This window comes from Zonotrichia leucophrys, chromosome 3, assembly GCF_028769735.1.
Source record: "Zonotrichia leucophrys gambelii isolate GWCS_2022_RI chromosome 3, RI_Zleu_2.0, whole genome shotgun sequence".
NCBI lineage: Eukaryota > Metazoa > Chordata > Aves > Passeriformes > Passerellidae > Zonotrichia > Zonotrichia leucophrys.
This window is the reverse complement of record NC_088172.1, coordinates 19,045,604-19,065,268: the sequence shown is the minus strand read 5'-3', so window position 1 is coordinate 19,065,268 and position 19,665 is coordinate 19,045,604. Positions and strand designations below refer to the sequence as shown.

Below are 19,665 nucleotides of genomic sequence, written 5' to 3'. Positions count from 1 at the left end.
GGATCATGTATATTTTGTATATGTTGAAACTTTGCTATAAACTTTCTCACTTGCAGGAGATCACACCGAAGTTTCATAATGATGAATACGTAGTTGTGGCTCTGTTTCCAGTACCTCTGTATCTTGGACAAATAAATCTGTTTACAACATATCTGACTAATAATTAACACATGCAGAGTCTTCCTGGAAAACTGTAGTCTGCAGCTTTCTGTTCAGATTTCTTTCTGATTGCTGACTGGAGGTACTACTTCTAGAGTAAATGAACATTTGCTGAGAAAGTGAAAGACAAAAAGTCTCAAAAAAGGCTTCTAGAGGCACAAGAATGTGGCACAAAATTCAGATATTGCTCTTATATTGCATTGCCAGTGAAGTTTCAACGACAAAACGTCTTGATTCCAGAAGAAGTTTCCCTCAAGGACTTTACTCAGTAAAAGACAGTGGTTCTGCTAAGTGGAACAGGATTGCAAGGAGTCTGTATCAGGGAAGCTCCTGCAGGATACGAGGCTGTTGCACAGGAAGAGATGATGACTGCAGCTTTACCATTGTCTCCAGAGGAGCTATATGTTACTGTGACCAGTACTGCACCTCGGGCTCTCCCGGGCCTGTAGACTGCTGCACTGACTACTGGGATGTCTGCAACCACCCCGTGGAGCCCACCAGGTCAGAGGAGCCCTGGCCACCTCCAGCATGGGGTAAGTGGAGAGAAAATGCTCAGCTGGCTTTAGCGCATCGCAGTGAAAATACACATAGAAGTAAAATCCTGAAAAATTGACTGAAGTCATAGTGGACAAAGACACTGAGCATGAAACTGGAGTGAGAATTACTTGATGTTATTTCTTTGTCTCTAGGACATTAGCATTGATTTGATTGTGTTTCTCTTGGACAGAACCTCTGTTTTATTTGAAACTTGTCAAAGCACTTCATTGGGTCAAAATTAGTGTAAACTGAAAAATTTCAAGAGGGTTCCACAGATTAACATGAGATAAACAGCAAGCTCTAAATATTTGTATCCATTAGTACAAACAAATCATCAACAAAACTGAGGGTTATCCTGAATGATACTGCCCTGAGGTGTTCTGCAATGCTTTTGATTCAGCACAGCTTTCCTGTAGGACACTTTTTCTGACAACAGCTCAGGTGCAGGACTAAATGAAGGGATGTGGTTAGAACAAAGAGTAGATGAAGGGATGTGTTATAGCAAGGATTTCTGGCATATTTTAGTTTCTTACTCATTACTTTGCAGTGCAAGTCCCTCCACGACTACTCTGAGTCTAATTATTTTTAGCACTAAAGATTGGAAAAAGAAATTTATTTTTTTCAAACATCTGGTCCTCCCTTGGCTTGTGGATAGGCCAAATCTCTGCTGGTGGAGAAAATTTGGTATTCTTTACATCTTTGGCCAGATCTGGTGTAGCTTCTTACTGTCAGTACACCAAATCTGGCCAAAGATGTAGAGAATGCACCAAAGTTTCAAAGGCCTAAAATCAATAAAATACTACTGTGACTTTTAAAAATTAACTGTCTCTTTTCAATAACTTTGCTGCTTGCAGTTCAGCACTTCGAACACAAGCTCTTCAGGAGGCTGTGCTCTTAGGTGTGCAGCCAAAATCTGATCAGTGGGAGTGACAGAAATGCTGCAAAATTTGATTTTCTAAAGTGTTTCTAACTATTTAAAAGAATTTTCTAAGGCTCTATGTAAAGAAAGACATTTATTTTCATTTTTATTTGGTGCAGTGATGTATATTATTTTTGACATGAGGTTTTTGTTGTAAGCTCTTCTTAAACATGTAATTGTATTTCTGCCTAGATCTGGGAGCTGGTGGGTCTACTGTGGCAAACTGTCTCATGGAATTGAATCATTACAAAACCTGCAGCAGTTTGCCACATGGTCACTGCCACAAGTCCACCTTTAAAAAGTAGAAGTGTAACAGATAAGGTTAAGATAAGGGAATAGGTGAGGGGTAATCTTTTTACTGCTTTCTTAATCCAATTTTTTGCATTTGTGCTGGCTGTTTGCAACTCCTAACATACCTGCCAGGGGTAACAATTATATTTAACGTACCTTTACTTGTCCTATAAATGATCTTATACTATTTTTTAATATGTCATCTTTAAAAAGATGGAAAGTCTGATTTTTTTTAAGAATCTCTTTATTGGATATTCATTATGTAAGTAATTTAGAGGGTAAAAGATGAATAATAAAGCCAAAATTAAGCAGGGGAAGAAAGGTAACAGACAAAACCATCTCTAAAGAATCTTCATAAAACTGGAATATCTGAGGAATTGGAATGAAAAAAAGAAGAAACAAGTAGGAATAAATGCCTGAAGATTAAGAAAATTAGGAAGCATCATTAGAAATGACATAAGTATGCTAGCTGACTTTTAGCAAATGAGACTACAATTCTGTCTTAGGCTAACAATTATTTAAGCACTTGAAGACCACATGTGCCAAAGTACTTTTTACCTGGAAGGTCTTGATCTTTTGGTTGCCAGAGGTTTTGCTCTCAGAGCCTCCTGAGTCATAGTTCTTTAAATAAACCAATAAAGTGAAGTGTTTTACATGGGCTGGAATGTACAGCAATAAAACTGCTCAGTGGTTTATTTCAGGATCCCCACATATTCACTGAGAGGCTACAGCAGAAACACTGTGACTTCTTGCATGTGTGTGCACCATGCTGGGGGTCAGTATTGATTTAATTGTGTGGAATTGCTTTGACTCTGCCTTCATAAACCCAGTCTTCAGTTTGTTTCCATGGCTTTCATGTGTAGTTTCAGAGGAAACTGCACATTCCTGCCTTAAATACCAAATAGAAGTTCAGGGTCTTTTTATTATAGTCATATTTTAATTTCTGTTGTTAGAAGAACTTTTTGAGTTTTATCTCAGGACTTTATTTATTATTTATTGTATCTCTTTGTTTCTGTTATTCTGATGGTACAAAAAGCCCCGTGAAAGCCCACATACTGGGTCTCACTCTGTTGGTGGTGTAAAAGTGACATCCAGTGAGTTTACTGATTGCTTTTACATGACAGATGTGATCTGATCTACAAGGGAGTAAACCTAGAGATATTTCACTGACAGAAGTACTCACACCAATGCTGGGGACAAATTAAATAAGAACCATTAACGGTATATGAATGTTGGACTGTGAGGGAAGTCTCTATTTCTCAAATTTTCTTCTTTCCAGTAATGATTTTCACATCATAAAATCTCAAAGTCATCAAGTTGCATCTTCAAATTAATTAATTTCCTACTTAATGTATTAATATTCTAACCTAATACATTCAGAGCCAGACAGCCTCACTGTATTCTCATGTGTCCTTTAGCTTAGAAAACTCTGTTGTCTCACTGATGCCTCAGGCAATACTCCTGGCCCACAAAATATTAACTTGGTTAGGCTAAAGAAACTGCATAGTGTTAATTTTCAGTTCCCTAAGCATACATCATTGTAAAGCTGCTTCTGTACTAGTCCAGGTTTGCATTTTGTCTGGGGCACAGGCAGTGAGCCCTGCCAGCAGAGCTCCAATGAGGGGCTGTTCCATCTCTCAAATGCTGCATCAATGCTTCTCTTGATACTTTTGAAATAACTTGCGTGATCCTCCTTCCAGATACTGTCTGATGCTGACTTAGTTACATACTGTGACAAACAATGGTGTTTTGGTAATTTGCTTTGAGTACTCTGTGAAAAGTACCTCAGCTCTTAGCTGAAGTTGGATTACAGCAGACACTTTGGGCCTCAGACTGCCTCGGCACGATTTATTTTACCTGTGCTAGTTCCCATAGCCTGCTGAATTAACAGCAGGGAAATAATGGCATTTATAGTTACTACTCACTTAATAATCACCTCTAGTTCCCTTCTGCACTTTGTTATGTAATCATGTAGGGCTCAGAGTGCGTTTCTGTCCTGGCAAGGAAGGAAGTGCAGGCCGCTGAGGGTGGGGTGTGTGTGTGTGCCCGGGCAGCCAAACTCCAGCCCTGGCCATGAGAGGGGCATGGCCTCCCTCATACTCCTCCCGGGGAAAAGCAGGGTACCACGCCAATTTGCAAGTCAACACCATATTAGAGCTTCTTGCAAATGGAGGGAAAGATCGGTTTGCCTTGGGCTGGATAGGCTGCCAATCTCACTCTCCTGACTTGGACTCTGCGTCGTCCAAAAAGCGGTGAAGTCAGAGGAAGCTGGAAGTCCCAAAAGCTGACGTAATCCAGCGTGAATTACCTGCTGATACGTGGCATATCACCCCTCATGGGAGATGTGGGCGCCAGCTGTAAGAATCCCTGTCTGACAGACTGTTCAGGTCCAATCCTGCTAGCCATGGACCCCAGCCCACACCATCTTACATGGACAAAGGCAAAAGACGAGAAGCGCTCTTCTCCACATGGGGACAAAAGTCCTAAATTTATTTCTGTGATAGCAGACACCTGATCATCCAGGTGACCCCCCAGGTGAAGAAAAAGAGAGTGATGCCTCATGGCAGGAGACTTTTAAACCTGGGGGAATGGGGGATGGAGGAAGAGGACCACAGCCAAGGGGATACAAGTGAGGAGGGGGTGAGGGAGGAGTAAACCTGGGACAAAGCAGTTTAGTGGAAGTCCAAGACCTCTCAGCAAGGGAAGAAGCATGGTGTCTGTAGGCTCAGCTGTCAGAACAGGCTGGAAACACAGACCCGTGTGATAAATGCACGGTGCTTGCTCCTGACTCAGTCCAACACCCCGTGCAGGCCTTCCGGATCGTTCTTCCACTGAAGCTTTGACAATCAAATGCACTGATGAAGCAATTTATGTGGGAGATACTGAAACACACACAAAACCTTTTCTCAGTGAAGTGTTACCAAATTAAAAAAATGAGAGGGATGTGTTTTTTTGGAGAACTCATCCCTCAATTTATGCTTCATGGTGGGTTCTGGAGGGTGCATGAAACATACATTTGCCTTGAAGTGTAATTGATCTGTCTGTTTTTCACAGAGGAATTAATCTGGCAAGGAAAAAGAGTTTATTACAATACCTTTGGAGTATTCACTAGTATTTAAAATTCTATACCTGTAAAAACCTATTTCTATTTTAATTGTCAATTAGAAAATAATCTTTATTAGAAATATTTTCTTTTTAATATTGGAAAATAACTTTATTTGAAGAATATTTTATTTATATGTAAGATAGTAATACTTCAGTGGATGTTTTGAATCTGATGCTGAATTTACTTGCTATGAAGGATATTTTCTAAAAACATAAAATACATGAAACTGCCTTCATTACTTGGAAGAAACTGGAACTGACTTCAACTAAATATATTCTGACTTCAACTAAATAATTCAAGCATACTGCATAAAACTAATTAATACAATAGTAGCAAGGGTTTTCAGTAATTCACTTGAAGAATTATTTTATTTTCACACATCTATGTGTTGTGTTGGCAGGTTGTTATAAAGATGGCCGATATTACGGAGAAGGAACAATAATTAAAGACAACTGCAATTCCTGGTAATGTTTCAGAGAACTGCAAATTGAATTTTATCTAGCATATGTCATGAAACAGGAATTAAGGTAGAGAGCATCTTTAAATTCATATTAAACATGTAATCAAATAAAAATGGCTGCAAAAGTAGTGCTAAGTACTGAGGTTTTGTGGAGGTAGATTACAGTCAATTTAGAAAAACAGCAAGAGGGAAACTGGAATTTCTAATCAAGACATGAGTATTAGACTATTCAAATCTCTTCCTCACGGGCCTAATTCTGTTCCTGGCTCAGTCAAACCTAAATTGAAACGGTTTCAGTCTAGACCTGGGCATTGACCTGAATGCAGATCAAACAAATATAACAAATATCATCAAATTTTATTGAATCCTTCCTCCTTGGTGTTTTTTATTTTTCTTTAATGAGTTATGAGAACTTATATTAACCTGTAAGGAAAGGATATATGTATATACATATATATATATATATATATATGTGGGAAGGAGTGAATTGTTTGAGCACCCCTTTCTCTGCCTTGGGACAGAAGCAGACAGTGCAGGCAGGGGAGCTTTGCTGTCAGCCCTGGCACTAGGCTGCCTGGGCTTTGCCTCTCCAAAAACCAGCCCTACCCTGGAGTGGGAATCCCAGGGCTCCAGCCCCACCCAAACAGGACTGGAGTTCCCTCTGTGCTGACTTTAGCTCAGGGTCCTTGGAACACAGTGTCTGGGGCCACAAAACCCTGAGTTTCCAGAGTAAAACTTCCTCAAAACATAACTTTTTTTTTGGAATTCAGCAACAACATTACATTCCCTGGTTTGGTCTCACAAAGATGGAAGCAAAATGTTTCAGATATGACCTTTCTCACAAACTGTAAACCTTCCCACCTTGCTCCAACTCATTAGATGGTGAAGTAGGAAGAAATGATGCCATGTTTTCATAAATTCTCTGTGACAATTATACTGTTTACACCTTTTTCCCCTCCATCTGCCTTCTGCTGTTAAAGTGCATATTTTTCCTTTGACAATTCTTTTTTTTGTTTAACAACATTCTTGTCCTTTCAGCAAATGTTTCAATGGTCTCTGGAAATGTTCAACAGATGTATGCCTTGTTCGCCAAGACTTAATTCAGCACATCAATTCTGGAGATTTTGGGTGAGAACCCTTTTATTTTAAAGTTTTGTTATGCATCACAGTATTGCTCATTCTGTGTATGTGCAAATTACAAGGTATGCAGTCTTCCCCACCCCTTCTTTCTCCAAGTACATTACAGCAATTTGACAGTAAGTATGCATTTGTGAAACTTTCCAAATCACTGGCAGATTATAAAGCTTTAAATGGAAAGATACTGAACATATCATGCTGGTAAGAGAACATCTGCTGTAAACATCTATCTAAAATATTGTCCAAATTTAGAATAATTTCTCTCAAAACAAGATTTGCATCATCTTCCCCTATTCTTCACTGTGTTTATTACTATAGATATTTATAGATATATAGATATATAGATAGATATTTAAAGTAATTTTTTCCTGCTCCCTTGAGAGCACTGTTCCATGTAACAGGACTCTATGTAGCACTGGAAGTGGAGAAGATGAATGAAATGGGGATCAATTATCAGAACTTGGGAGGCTTGGTGTTTTTCTTATTAACAATCTCATTCCTGTGGTTAGTGCACAGAGATTTGGGGACCTCAGTACTGGATCTGTGCCTTGGGAGCCTGCTGGCTCTTTACAGAAAGAGATACATGGGCAGCCTCCCTAGGATCTGGGGTGCCAAATTCACCAATGAAGCCTGCCCAGATTTCAAGCTATCAGGAGTGCTGAAACATTTTGTACTTCATGGGAGTCATTTAAAGCAACTGAATTAAGATAAAAACCAAGTTAGGCCCCTGGAGCCTGAACCTATCTCTTGTCAGTTATGACCCTCAAGATTTATCACAAGGTGACAGGTGAGATATGACTCGACTTCTCCATGTGCTTGCACTTTTCATTGACCACAGGGAGACCAAGAGCAATGTGACTTTTTTGGGCAGCAGGAATCCCACTCCTTGTTCTTACAAAAGCAAGCAAGAAACTGGCAAAGAGAAAACTCTCTCCCCTGTCACTCAGCCCTTATCCAGCAGTAAATTTCAGTGTGTTCCAAACGTGTATGGCTGCAAGGGTGGTTTTCTTTGTGTTGTGCATATAGTTTGCACATCAACATTGCAATCTGAGTTGGGTTCACCTGAGAGTAGCAGGGAATACTTAGAGAATCATGGGTAGCCCTTTCTCTCACAGTGGCTATTGGTATAAAACTAGGGCAGAAGGTGTCAGCTGGGCTTTATGCACTGCAACTCACAACAAGAGACTGCTAGTTCTCTGTGGGAATCTGGGTTGGAGCATGATTTGAGCATAAGTTCAAGAGAACAGCAATGAGTGTCTCGTTGGCCAGTACTGCTCTGAAGTATTGCACACTCGTGTCCTGCAGGCTAATGTGATGCTGACCCCAAATCACCACTATTCATATACTGCTGTGTTGCTCCATCCTGCACTTATCTGCAGCAGAAAAGCCCATAGCAAATATTTTCTCATACATATTGAATGCAAGGTTTTGAAATGCAGTTTCAAAAATTTATTTCTGGATGCTTTTGCTGTTGTACTCTTAAATGAGCAATGTGTTAATGTGAGTGTTATCTCTAACCTGGGTCTTGCTTTTTGGTTTTCATGCGTGAGGAAGATGGAAAGCTGACAACTACAGTCAGTTCTGGGGAATGACAGTGGAAGAAGGTTTCAAAAAGCGTCTGGGCACCTTCCCTCCATCTCATTCTTTGCTGAATATGAGAGAAGCTCCTGTAAGTGTCATGTACACTTGTTAATTGTTAAATAACTTTATCACATAGAAAAATAAATGTGGACAATTACAAGAGTATGATTCAGGGTTTTGTCACTCAATGTTTCCATGTTGAATATGATGTTCCTGGAACAGTTCTATAAGTCATAGAATGTCTGGCCCTATTGACAGAAATCAAACAAGAAGGAACAAAAGAAAATCCTAATCACTGTGAAGCTCTGCAGCAATATTAATTTATCATTTTAGTTCACTTCCTTAAGAGGGCTCCATATTAATTCTCTTCATTTGCTAATCATTGCACACACAGCTGTAACCACAGAAAAATACATCTGAGCATAGTTCATTAAGGCAAACAGCTGAGTCTAAACAGCAACCTCTGACAGAAGCTGTAAAAGCTTTTTTCAGGTTTTGAACAAATAAACAGCAAAATTATGGGAATCATTGCAAAATGAAATTGTTCTCTACTACCAGCTTTCTAAATCCCTTGGCCATGACAATTTTTGTGACAGCTAAATTAAATTTCCTATCATTTATTTATGTTGAAATTAGTTTGGCATCAAAGCAAATATACTTTAAGCTATGTACGTTGGTTAAGCAATTTAAGAAAAATACAAGTTATTGAATCCAGAGTGATTTTTCCAATGCTTTGGATCAGTTAGTTAGTTTCTTTCTGAGAGAACACAATTTATGGAGTTCACAGACCAAAAAACCCCACCTAACTAGCTCACCAGAGTGAAATTAGAAGTGCATGTATAAACAGATAGATCCAAGGTTTGCAAAAGTGTTAAGTATAAAAGGTGTTTATCTTTGCCTTCAATATAGCTCAGGCAAGTGATGCCTTTTCATTATCTATTAGAAGTCAATTGCTGATGCTTTTTTATGTGTTGTGATATTTCTACAATCAAAAGAAAACTTTCCAAACAATATTAAAGTTGATAATATAAAGAGCACATCTTTAATGAAAGTTTTCAGGTGCACAAAATGTCTTGGGCACACCTGATATGGGATTTCCACAAATTTTGTAAGTTTAATTAATTAAGATATCCAGCAAGTACATCCTATAGGAGACCAGTTGCTCTGGTAACCACCCTTGGGCCTGACTCTCAGGGTTTCTCCAGAGCAATTCAGCTCTGTATTTTGTTCTATCTCCTGTGTGCTGGTGCAAAACAGGATGTTCTTGCTAGAAGTGCTTTTCTTGAAATAATACTATTTATTTAAACAGAATTTCAAGAAGGTGGAATAAATGTGTGAGAAAGGATGATCTACTGTTCTGAAGTGTGAGAAAGCATGAAAAATTATACAGCTGCATATTAAAAATCTACAAAGCTGCAAATATATATATATATATATATATACACATATATATATATACACACACACATACATACATACATATTTAAAGCTAAAAATCTTTAGGGATCAGTGGCAGAAGGATTTCCACATGATAGAAGGCCTTGTGGTGACAGATTCAGAGTGCTTAGCTGCTTCTTGAATGGGTTTTGGGGAAAGAGAGCATGGCCTCTGCAATAATTTGAGCAGTCCTAACCCTTTTGCTTGATTCAGACCATTCTTGGTTACACACAATGTCAGCTCCCTGCAGCAGCAGAGTAAGGCACTGTGTTCAGGCCCAGATTGGCCAACTCAATCAAAATTACACTCTGAAGGGTTGCCAGAGCAAGAAGCGGACAGGAATTAAACTTTGGAGTTTTGCCTTGTAGGATTTTCTGGACTACTCTTTGCAGCCAGAAAAGGATCATTTGACTTGAAGATGGCAGGTCAAAATAAGACAGTGGCATAAAAGAATTTAACAAAATTTAGTAGGTGTCTACCTTAAGTAACCAGTGAACTTCACTGAGGCTGAAAAGAGTTGGACTGATTTGTTGTTTTTGGCATTTGCCTTGAGGGATACAGTGTGAAGCTTGTATAGCACAGGCAAAAAATGGATTTCATGTACCCAGCCCAGAGACTGACATCTCCATTGATAGGTATCTAGCTAGGTAGATGCACCACTAATCCCACCTAGGAAAAGAGGAAAGGGGAAGGTTTCAAGAAATTCTTCAGGGTACTTCCTTTCCTCTATTCAGTTTGTAGTAGCTGTTTACTCAGTAGTCCTGCATTACATTCAGCTTATTGAATCATTGTTATTAAGCTTCCTGCAACTATTTTAACTGCTACACTTCTTACAGCCTTTGTTCCACAGATACATTTCTCAGTTATATTTTCTCTCTCTGCTGTTTTATGAAATCTGTGAGCCACAACCCAACCCCCTTTGGCACTGCCAGACACCCAAAGAGATTCAATGTATTTTTCTCCAGAAATCCAACTTGCCACATTCATGCATTTAATCATCATGAGACTTCCTTACATGTTGCTGGAATCACATACCTTTCACAGGATTCTAGGAAATCTTTCTACTTACAAAAGCTAAAAATATAAAATAATACTCTCCATATGACTTTGTCAGCTTCTGCAATATTCTTAGGGAAATCACAAACTTCCCTGTAGTTGCTTGTAGAGCTTTTAAAAGTTCTGCTTTTAACAGAAGATTTTACCTGCTCAACAAGGTGATACTTTTGTCTGGAAGGGAAGTTTGTCATGATGGTACATTGGAACACCCAAAAGACAATGATATGGAGCAAGTACCAAACCTGAACTGAGGACCCTCTGTTGCACAGTATGGCTGGACCTGAGTATAGACCAACAGCTAAATGCACCACTAAACCTGTTTGACTCCTGAAAAAGCTGAAACTCCTCCATCTGAGAAGGCATTTTCACTGCAGGAGACAGTGCAATCATTCTTGAAGTTCCATGTAGCACAAGAATAATTGCAACGCCTTTAAAATCACTGTGATGCACTTTTGGTGGTATTCTGTCAGCACAAGTTCTGGCAAGAGGTACATTGCAATGGTAAGGTCTGCTCCCCCAGCAACAAGGTGCTCACCTGAGTGCCATCTTACAAGAAGATGAAATACATAATTCAGTTATAAGGCACCATTTTCTCAATAAATATCAAGAAGGTCAGAAAAACAATTGGAAAGTAGACAAAGTACAGCCTGTGTTCCACTGGTATATGGCGTTTCACAGTAAAAGCCCTCAGGAGTTGTAGTTCTCTTGCAAACTGAAGGTCATTCATGCCCATTTAGCCTTCACAAAGCAAGTGATGTCCAGGATGTTTTCGCTATATACATATATAAAAAAAAAAGGAAAACAAAAAGAAAAAGAAAAAAAAAAGAAAAAAAAAGAAAAAAAAAAAGAAAAAAAAGCTATTCCTCAGGGAAACTATTTCCACATCTGCAAATTCAGTTATCTTTGCCCTTTTCCCTCTTATTGGTCATCTATCTTTTCTGAAGAAGTCGTTGAAATTTGAGTCCTCTTTTATGTCCTCTTACCTTCCTGCTTTAGCCAGGCTGCTAACTTCACTGCAGAGAGTACATATAAAGGTTTAAAAATAGTTCACCAGTCATTTTGCTGATTGCTTTGTGCTGTCTGATGCTGGTCCATGGAGCATACATTGAGAAACAATTGTCTAGACTTGATATTTGCCACAGACCAGCAGCACTTCTCAATATCAGGGTAGAAACTTTTTCAGAAACAAGGCCAATGTTTCTTGCTACAGATCAGTCCTGTATTTCTAAATGACAAGGGTGAGGGTTAATGAGGAATTTGCTCTGGGATTTACAATAGGAGGCTAATAAATACATTGACAGTAAGTTAGGAATACAGAAAACAATACATTGTCAAAACTGGAGATCTATTTAGAATTTTGCTTTTCTCATTGGCCTCATTTGTAATGAGGCATCATAATGAGCATTATAAGCAGCCATTACCCCCACAATTGTGCTAAATATTTGCCAAATTTTTCTTTTTTACTGGTTGTTAGTCTCATCGTATAAAAGAAATTCTGTCTGTCTGGGATTTGCCCTGTATGTTTCATCTTCAAAATAAATCTTGAGTGCTTGCTAACTAATAATGAACATAATGATAATTTGTAAAGTTATTATTTAAATTAGTTGCTGCTTCCTTGATTTTGCAAGTCCCATGTATATAAAACTATGAAAAAGCAGTCTTTGAAACTGATTAAGCAAAATAATGAGATTAATATTTTAGCAAGGTTTAAAAAAATTTTGGCCTTGTATGGGTGGAGGTGAGACTTTCAAAATTATTGAAGTGACTTAACAGTTGGCACTATTCCTCCATGGGTTCAGGACTCACTGCCTGCATCTAACCTGCTCAACCTAGTACCACTGAGTCTAAGAAAACACATGGACTGTATCAATTTGCCTGTTAAGGCTGTATCCCAACCTAATGTCAGATATAGACCTGAGGTACAGCCTTCCTTTTCCTCACCCACTCTTTCTCAGCTGGGGATTCTCCATGGCAAATCCAGGTGTACAAGCTGGATGGAGGCGCTGCTGTTTCACAGTGTACACAACAAAGTGATCTTGATACGGGCAAAGGGCTAAAATTTGGTTCTCCAAAAAGTCCTAAGATAGTTTGAAAGAACTGTCTTCAAATGTTTAAATAATCTTAGCAAAAGGTATGTTTTATGATTATAAATCACATAAACAATTTAGAAAAATGTTTTAGCAAGGGTGCCCAGAATTTAAACAGGATAGAAGCCATTGTGCTTCACAATTTCAGGTTGCTTATGAGAAAGAAGCATCAGTGAGTGTTTTGCTCAGGAGTAGATTATCTTATTTTGTATATTATTGTATGTATATTGTATTTCCTTCTGGAACTGAGGTTATCAAGAATTTTTTGAAACAGACTGATTGCATGGCCTAATACTACAATTCTCTATGGCCATTCCTATTTCCTTGCACAGCATAATCCATCATTCCATGAAGTTCAACAGTAAAATAAAATCGGTCAATAATTTTGATATGTTGAACACAGAGCAGATTATTAGCAGTTGTACCAGATGGCTCTTGTATATGCAAATATTTGTTCAAAGCTTGGAGGACTTTGGAGAGGGACATAAATTTAGGCTGAGAGATGAAGGTGCCAGAAGTGGCTGGCCAAATTGCTTTAGTGAACAGATAATGAATTTTCATGAATTCACTATCAGACTGAAAAGCAGAAGAAAAATTACTGATTTTTATTCTGGAAAAGGAATAATTGCTTCAGATTGAATAACCTCTATGTAAAAGAAAAATCAATGATACACTGTACTTATTCCTCTCCCACAGTGGCTAAAGTTTCCTACCTGCACCCAGGTGTCTGGGAGAACAGGGTAACAGGTATTTAACTTCAACTCTGTTTGTAGCAGAGGGCTTTTCTTTCCAAAAATGCCAGCCCAGTCACACTTCGCAAATTTCATAGGAATTTATTGTTTGAGATAAAAATCAGAGAGGAGCTGGTCAGGTTATTCAGGCTGGCAGTTTTGAAGCTCAGCTTTTCAACTCAGTTAATGGAATGCCTGAACTCTCCTGCTCTCAGGGGTCTGCAGCACCCAGCCATGGGGAAACCACCACGGAGTTGCTTGGGAAACCACAGGGGCCAATGCTTTAGGTTTCTTCAGTCTAACAATTAAGAATTTTACAAACAAAATTACGATAAAATTTATGATAAAAAAATGAAATTAAGCATTTACAGATCTTCTACTTTTTGTTTTAGGGAGAGTCACTTCCAGAAGAAAAGTTTCCTGCAATCTTTTCAGCCATTTATGAGTGGCCTGATTGGATTCATGATCCTTTGGACCAACGAAACTGTGGAGCATCCTGGGCTTTTTCAACCGCAAGTAATATTTCTTTTTGCTCCCTTTGAAAGTATCAGTGATGTTAGATGTGTAATGAAAATTGGAGTGGTTTGTAACAAAATAGTATCAACTTGCTTTTCACCTTTTATTACCAAATAGGAACATTTAAAATTGCTACAACTTTCTTTCTATACTGTCCCAAAATCTTTAAAAGTCAATCTAAGCTGCAGCACCTTGCTTTTCATAAAACTGTGTAACATAAGCATGCAATCAATCTTTGTGACTTCATTTGGCCAGAGGGTACTCACAGGTGCAGGTTTATGCAACTGCTTCTTTAAGTCACAGCAGTAAGAAAAGGAAAGGAGCTTTAAGGTCAGCTAATCCCAGCTCCCTGAAAAAACCAGACTGAACGTGCTCTTTTTCTGATATATCTTGTTCTCTGCAGTTTTAAAAAGAGAAAACCAAGAGAACTTTTAACAGCTCTTTTGACAGATAACTGCAGAGATGAACAGAGATCACTGAGGGAAAGAATTTGCAGATGTTGTGTCCAATTTTTCCTTTCCACAAACAAATATTTTAATTTTAATTCACATAATTATTTTCTAAGCTATGTAGTGTGAGATGCCTTCACAGGTTGTTTAGGTGCATCTAATGTTTTCAGTCAGAGTTTTCAAGATTAGTTGTTGCTCAAAGAACAGACAAACACTGCTGTATAATTTTTTTCTTACCATGAATAATTTCTGTAAGTACTCCAAAACTTTTTATACCTATGAAAATAAACTCAATATCATGGGACTTTGGAAAAGCACAAAATACAGTTGCTGCCTGATGTCAGCAACTTTGTTTTCTGAAGTCTTCCTCAGTGTTCGCCAAAGTTAGTGCTGATTTTGATGAGGATTTAGATTTCAAGAGATTTTTTAAAAATTTTATTTCAAAATTGAAAAATATGGGGCTAAAATTAATACAAATAAAATTCAATCATAGCTAATGACTTGTAAAGAGGCTTAATGAAGAGTCATTTGATAAAGAAAGTAGAAGCACCTGAGTTTCACCCACAACTTAGTTAACCTAGTCTGCCTTTAAATCAGTTCATAAATATATAAGTACTAAGAATCATGATTATCTGATTGAATTCAGATTAGGTATCTATGTCTGAGGAATAATTTTGTGTAATAAGGGAAGGAGGTACAAAGAGTCCCACATTTACACTTCAATATGTACATCTCAAATATTCTTTGAAATAAAACCAAAATATACTTCCAGTCTTGAATTGTCTTCTTCATAGGACTGCTCTTTTTTTTTTCTTTTTTCTTTCCCCTCACATAAAGGAAGGTTGAAAAGAAAGCAAAGACATTTAGAGATTCAGCAGCAGAAAAGTATTGGGAAGTATTTGTTTCTTCTGTTGAAGACAAGCAAATGTGAATATGCATCTATAAATATGATACAGACAATTATGCAAATGTCCCATCTAATATTTGGGTATTTGGGACTTTATAATACCCAGTAAATCTAGGAATTTGTGATATAACAGCAAAGTTGCTCATGATGCTTTGCAGTTTCACAATCTTCTCTCACAAAAATCTGGACAGATTAAATCAGTATTGTTTAGTGAAGATATCTGCACAGACAGAAAATATTGAGGTGGCATTTCTGTCCCTTTTTCACAAAAACAACTGCAAAGTTGTAAGTAAATACTTGATTTTGATAACAAAAAAATTATTTTCAAACAGGTGTTGCAGCAGACAGAATAGCAATTCATTCAAAGGGTCAGATCACAGACAACCTTTCTGCTCAGAACTTGATCTCTTGTGATACCAGGAATCAACATGGATGTAATGGTGGAAGCATTGATGGTGCCTGGAGATATCTGAAAACACATGGGTAAATATTTTATCTGTCTGTTTAGATTATTTTAAATTGAAACTTTTGCTTAATTTGCAATAAGACAATACTGTAATTGTGCTTTCTGTGTTTCTTAGGATACAGGCTCTTCATTTGAAACAACCTTGAGTAAGCAGCCAGTTGCATGAGACAACACTGTGAATATTCAAAAGAATCAAACATCTTTTCTCAATAAATCAACTTGTAATCATCTCATTCCAAGGTTATTCCAGGGTGCAACACTCTATTAAGGATTGTACCTAGATCCTTCTTCTTTCAGATCAGACTAAGCAGAGCTAAGAGCTATCAAATTCCCCCCAAAAGCTAGAAACTTTAAAATGGGATATAATAATTTATGGAATCACAAAATTATTTTGGTTGAAACTTTGGAGGTGACCTGATCCAACATTCTGTTCAAAGCATGACTTTAAAATTAGATAAGGCTATTTAGGCCATTTCCCTGGACACATTTTGAGTATCTTCAAGGATGGTGGTTCCACAACCTTTCTTGTAGCAGGTCAGTTTTTTTGACTAATAGTCAAACACTTTTTTCTTATGTCAGCATTTGCCTTGGTAAAACTTGTGACCAGTACCTTCCTTGTAGTTTTTCACTGTGCATCTCCAAGAGTTTTGTTCTGTCTCCTCTATACCTCTCCTTATGTAGTTCAAGACAGGAATGATACACTCTTTTGGCTTTCTCTTCTCTAAACTGAACAAGTACAGCTGCCTCAGCTCCAGTTCCCAGCGCCCTCCAATGGATTTGCTCAGTTTGTCAGTGTCTTTCCCAGGGAACACATAAGTGAAAATACAACTCCATCTGCCGAGTAGTAATTTGAGGGGAAGATTAATTTTCCACAATGTCTTGGTTATGTTCTTGGTAACACACCCCAGTATTGACCAGCCACATTTGCCAAGAGCACTCACTGCTCACTTACATTCAATTTGCTGTTTCTCAGGACCTCATGTCCTTCTCTGTTAAATGACTTTCTACACTGGCAGTGCCCTGACAGTACCTGGGCAGTTCTGGCTCAGAGGCAGGGTTTGCCATCTGTCTTTGTTGAAATTCAGGATATTTCTGTCAGGCTCATTTCTTCAGCCTATTAACACTGCTCTGAGCAGCAGCCATGCATACTAATCACTCCCTAAAAGTTTTACATTCTCCAAAAACTTGCTTAAGGTGCCTTACATCTGGCTGTCCAGATTGTTAATAGAGATACAAAAGTGTTGCTTTTGTGTTGTCTCCTGGGGAATTCCATTAATAAACAGACACCAGTCACTTTGATCTGTCAACCATTCAACATGGCAGTCCACAAGTGACCTTGTAAGCAATTTACCTAGTCCAACAAACTAGAGGAACACCACAGCAACCTATGCTGAAAATTTCACTAAAGACAAGGTAAATGATAGGTACTGCTCCCTTATTCTCTCTGCAGCCAGTCATTTCATCATGGTCAGGCTGTCTCATCACATCATCATTACCTGTCATGGTAAATCCACACATCCTGATTTCAGTCCACTCCTTGAAGCCTGTATGCCTGGAAATGGCTTCCAGGAGAAGTTCAATAACTTCGTTTTAGATACCATATAATAAAATCCTGCTGTTTCTCACATTACCAGGATTTTTTTATCCTTTCTGTTCCATACCAAAATCTATTTCCTGTTTTGCTTTCGTACAAACTCATCCCTTACTCTGATATATCTGAAAATGACAGACTGAGGGATCTCAGGCATTCTCTCTGTCAACTTTTGATTTTATCTATAACACAAACAAACAAACAAAGCATGTCAAGAGCAGAAGAATGTTGGATGTGATGTGTCATAGCTGACATGGCACTCTGGGGATCCAGGAGAAGACCTGTCACACTATACAAGTGACAATTCTGCTTTCTGCAAGTATATCAAACTATTTCTGATATGACAAGGACTTTGTATTGTTATGGGGAGAGTTTACTTTGAGTGCTCCTCTATCTTTTTCCCTCAGGGTTTCAACACTAAACTGGCTTTCATTTAGGTTTTAAGAAGGAGATCCTTCAGCTGAGTGATTAGCAAAGGCCCTTTAGCACCTCAGGGGCTAAGGGAAAAGGTTTCATTAATGAAGAAATGAAAGTTATAACTTGACATTTTAATTTTAACCACTTTTTAACTGCAATATTTTTCTTTAACTAGCCAAACAGTCTCATTTTACTCAGTAGTTCATGTTTTTATGAGAGTAATTGCAACACTTTCTCTCTGAACGGTTTTCTTGCCTGTTAAAAACAGGAGCATGAGAATTGCTGGTATAGATAAGAGAAGAGAGAATAATTTTTATGAGCATTATCTCCAGAACAGTTTTGGACCATCTTATTTTTAGAGGAAAAACTGTAAAGAATGCAGTGACAGGACAATCTCCTAGTTTTCTATTTCCTCTGACTATTACCCCTGTACAGGCACAACTACCATGAGCCCCATAATAATAAAATTCTTCCCGTGCCAGAACGTAGTATTATTTTGACCTGAGCACTGTGGTTAGTGACATGGCCTGTTATACAGAACCAATTGAAGTATAAAAGAGTTAGTTAGCTTATTTTTTAAAAAAAAGCAGGGCAGGGTGATGTTCTACAAGGCACTATCATTATCAACCTAGCTGTACCCTCGCAGGAACTTGTTCTGGTGTGAATGCAATAACATTATATTTGACCTGACTGAGTAGCAGAGTGACAGTGGTGTGCTGAGCAGGCTTTCTGCCTGATGTGGGCCTGGAAACACAGAGCCACAGAACTCAGCTCACGCAGCACATCTGTGAACTGTCTTTTCACTTTCACATCGCCAAGTGCTTGCTTATTGCTCAGCCTCATGTTAGTCACCAGCCTCTTGCAGCTGATCATCTCAGAAAAGAATCTGAAGGGCAGTTGTGAAAACCATCATGAATTTTTGGAATCTAAAAATTCCAAAAATCTATCTAAATCTCCAAAAAATCTCAGCAATCCAAGATTATTTTCTTAGTCATTTATTATGCTTTTTTTGTTGCCATGGAGCTAGCTCCAGCTTGTACAACATCACTGTGCTATGACAGACATTTGCTTGCTATCCATTTTTATTCCTGACCATTGATTTGTCATCAAAGTACCACACATGAAAGTATCCCTGCTTACCTATTTTTATAAACATTTCTACATTCTGCTTTTCTTTCCTCAAATTCAAATGATATGTCAAAACCCATTCTAAAATTTCCAGATGCAAATAAACACATTAAGGGAAATATCCAAATATCTTTAGAACAGATACTGAAAGAACAGATGAACAGCACTTCTGGGTCCATCTAACCCAATGTTAAGTCTCTGACAGTAGCAAAGAGCAAATAATATCAAGAACAACAATTAAAAAGTTTTGATTCAGTGGACTCATAATTTAATCAGTTTTGTAGATAAACCCCATAATCCATAAACTTTTACCTGTGGCAATGCAAAAATATTGGAAATTTATGGCAGACAAGTTAGAAGTGTCTTTTGAATGAGCCCTGTCAAATAGTGCTTGCTTCCACACACTTCGAGGTGACTTATTTTTAGGAATTGTTATATTGCAATCATTGTGTCGTTATCTGCATACCCTGCAAAAGGGAGAAAGCACATTGATTTTCTGTGGGGCCTTGTAAATTATCACAGCAGGCGTTCAATGCTGTTTAAAATTTCTGCTGTTTTGATTTCTGGAGTGTGCTCAGCTCAGGTTTTTGACAGATTTTCAGAAAAATCAAGTGCTGACCTAAACTATCCCCAGTAAAGTCCGAAAAAGATTTCCATAAAGCTCAAGGACGCTAGGCAAGTGCTGAGACC

The 19,665-nt window shown here is 38.1% G+C and overlaps 1 protein-coding gene across 1 annotated transcript in view; it reads left to right on the top strand.

Moving 5' to 3' along the window:
* The first annotated feature begins 202 nt into the window (after positions 1-202).
* The window catches only part of TINAG (tubulointerstitial nephritis antigen), a 38,768-nt gene continuing 19,305 nt past the window's right edge, over positions 203-19,665 (top strand). The window contains exons 1-6 of the mRNA XM_064710120.1: positions 203-692; positions 5,413-5,476; positions 6,511-6,600; positions 8,164-8,278; positions 13,894-14,017; positions 15,706-15,856. Coding sequence (XP_064566190.1) covers positions 323-692; positions 5,413-5,476; positions 6,511-6,600; positions 8,164-8,278; positions 13,894-14,017; positions 15,706-15,856 — 914 coding nt within the window. The 5' untranslated portion in view covers positions 203-322. The remainder of the gene's footprint in view (positions 693-5,412; positions 5,477-6,510; positions 6,601-8,163; positions 8,279-13,893; positions 14,018-15,705; positions 15,857-19,665) is intronic.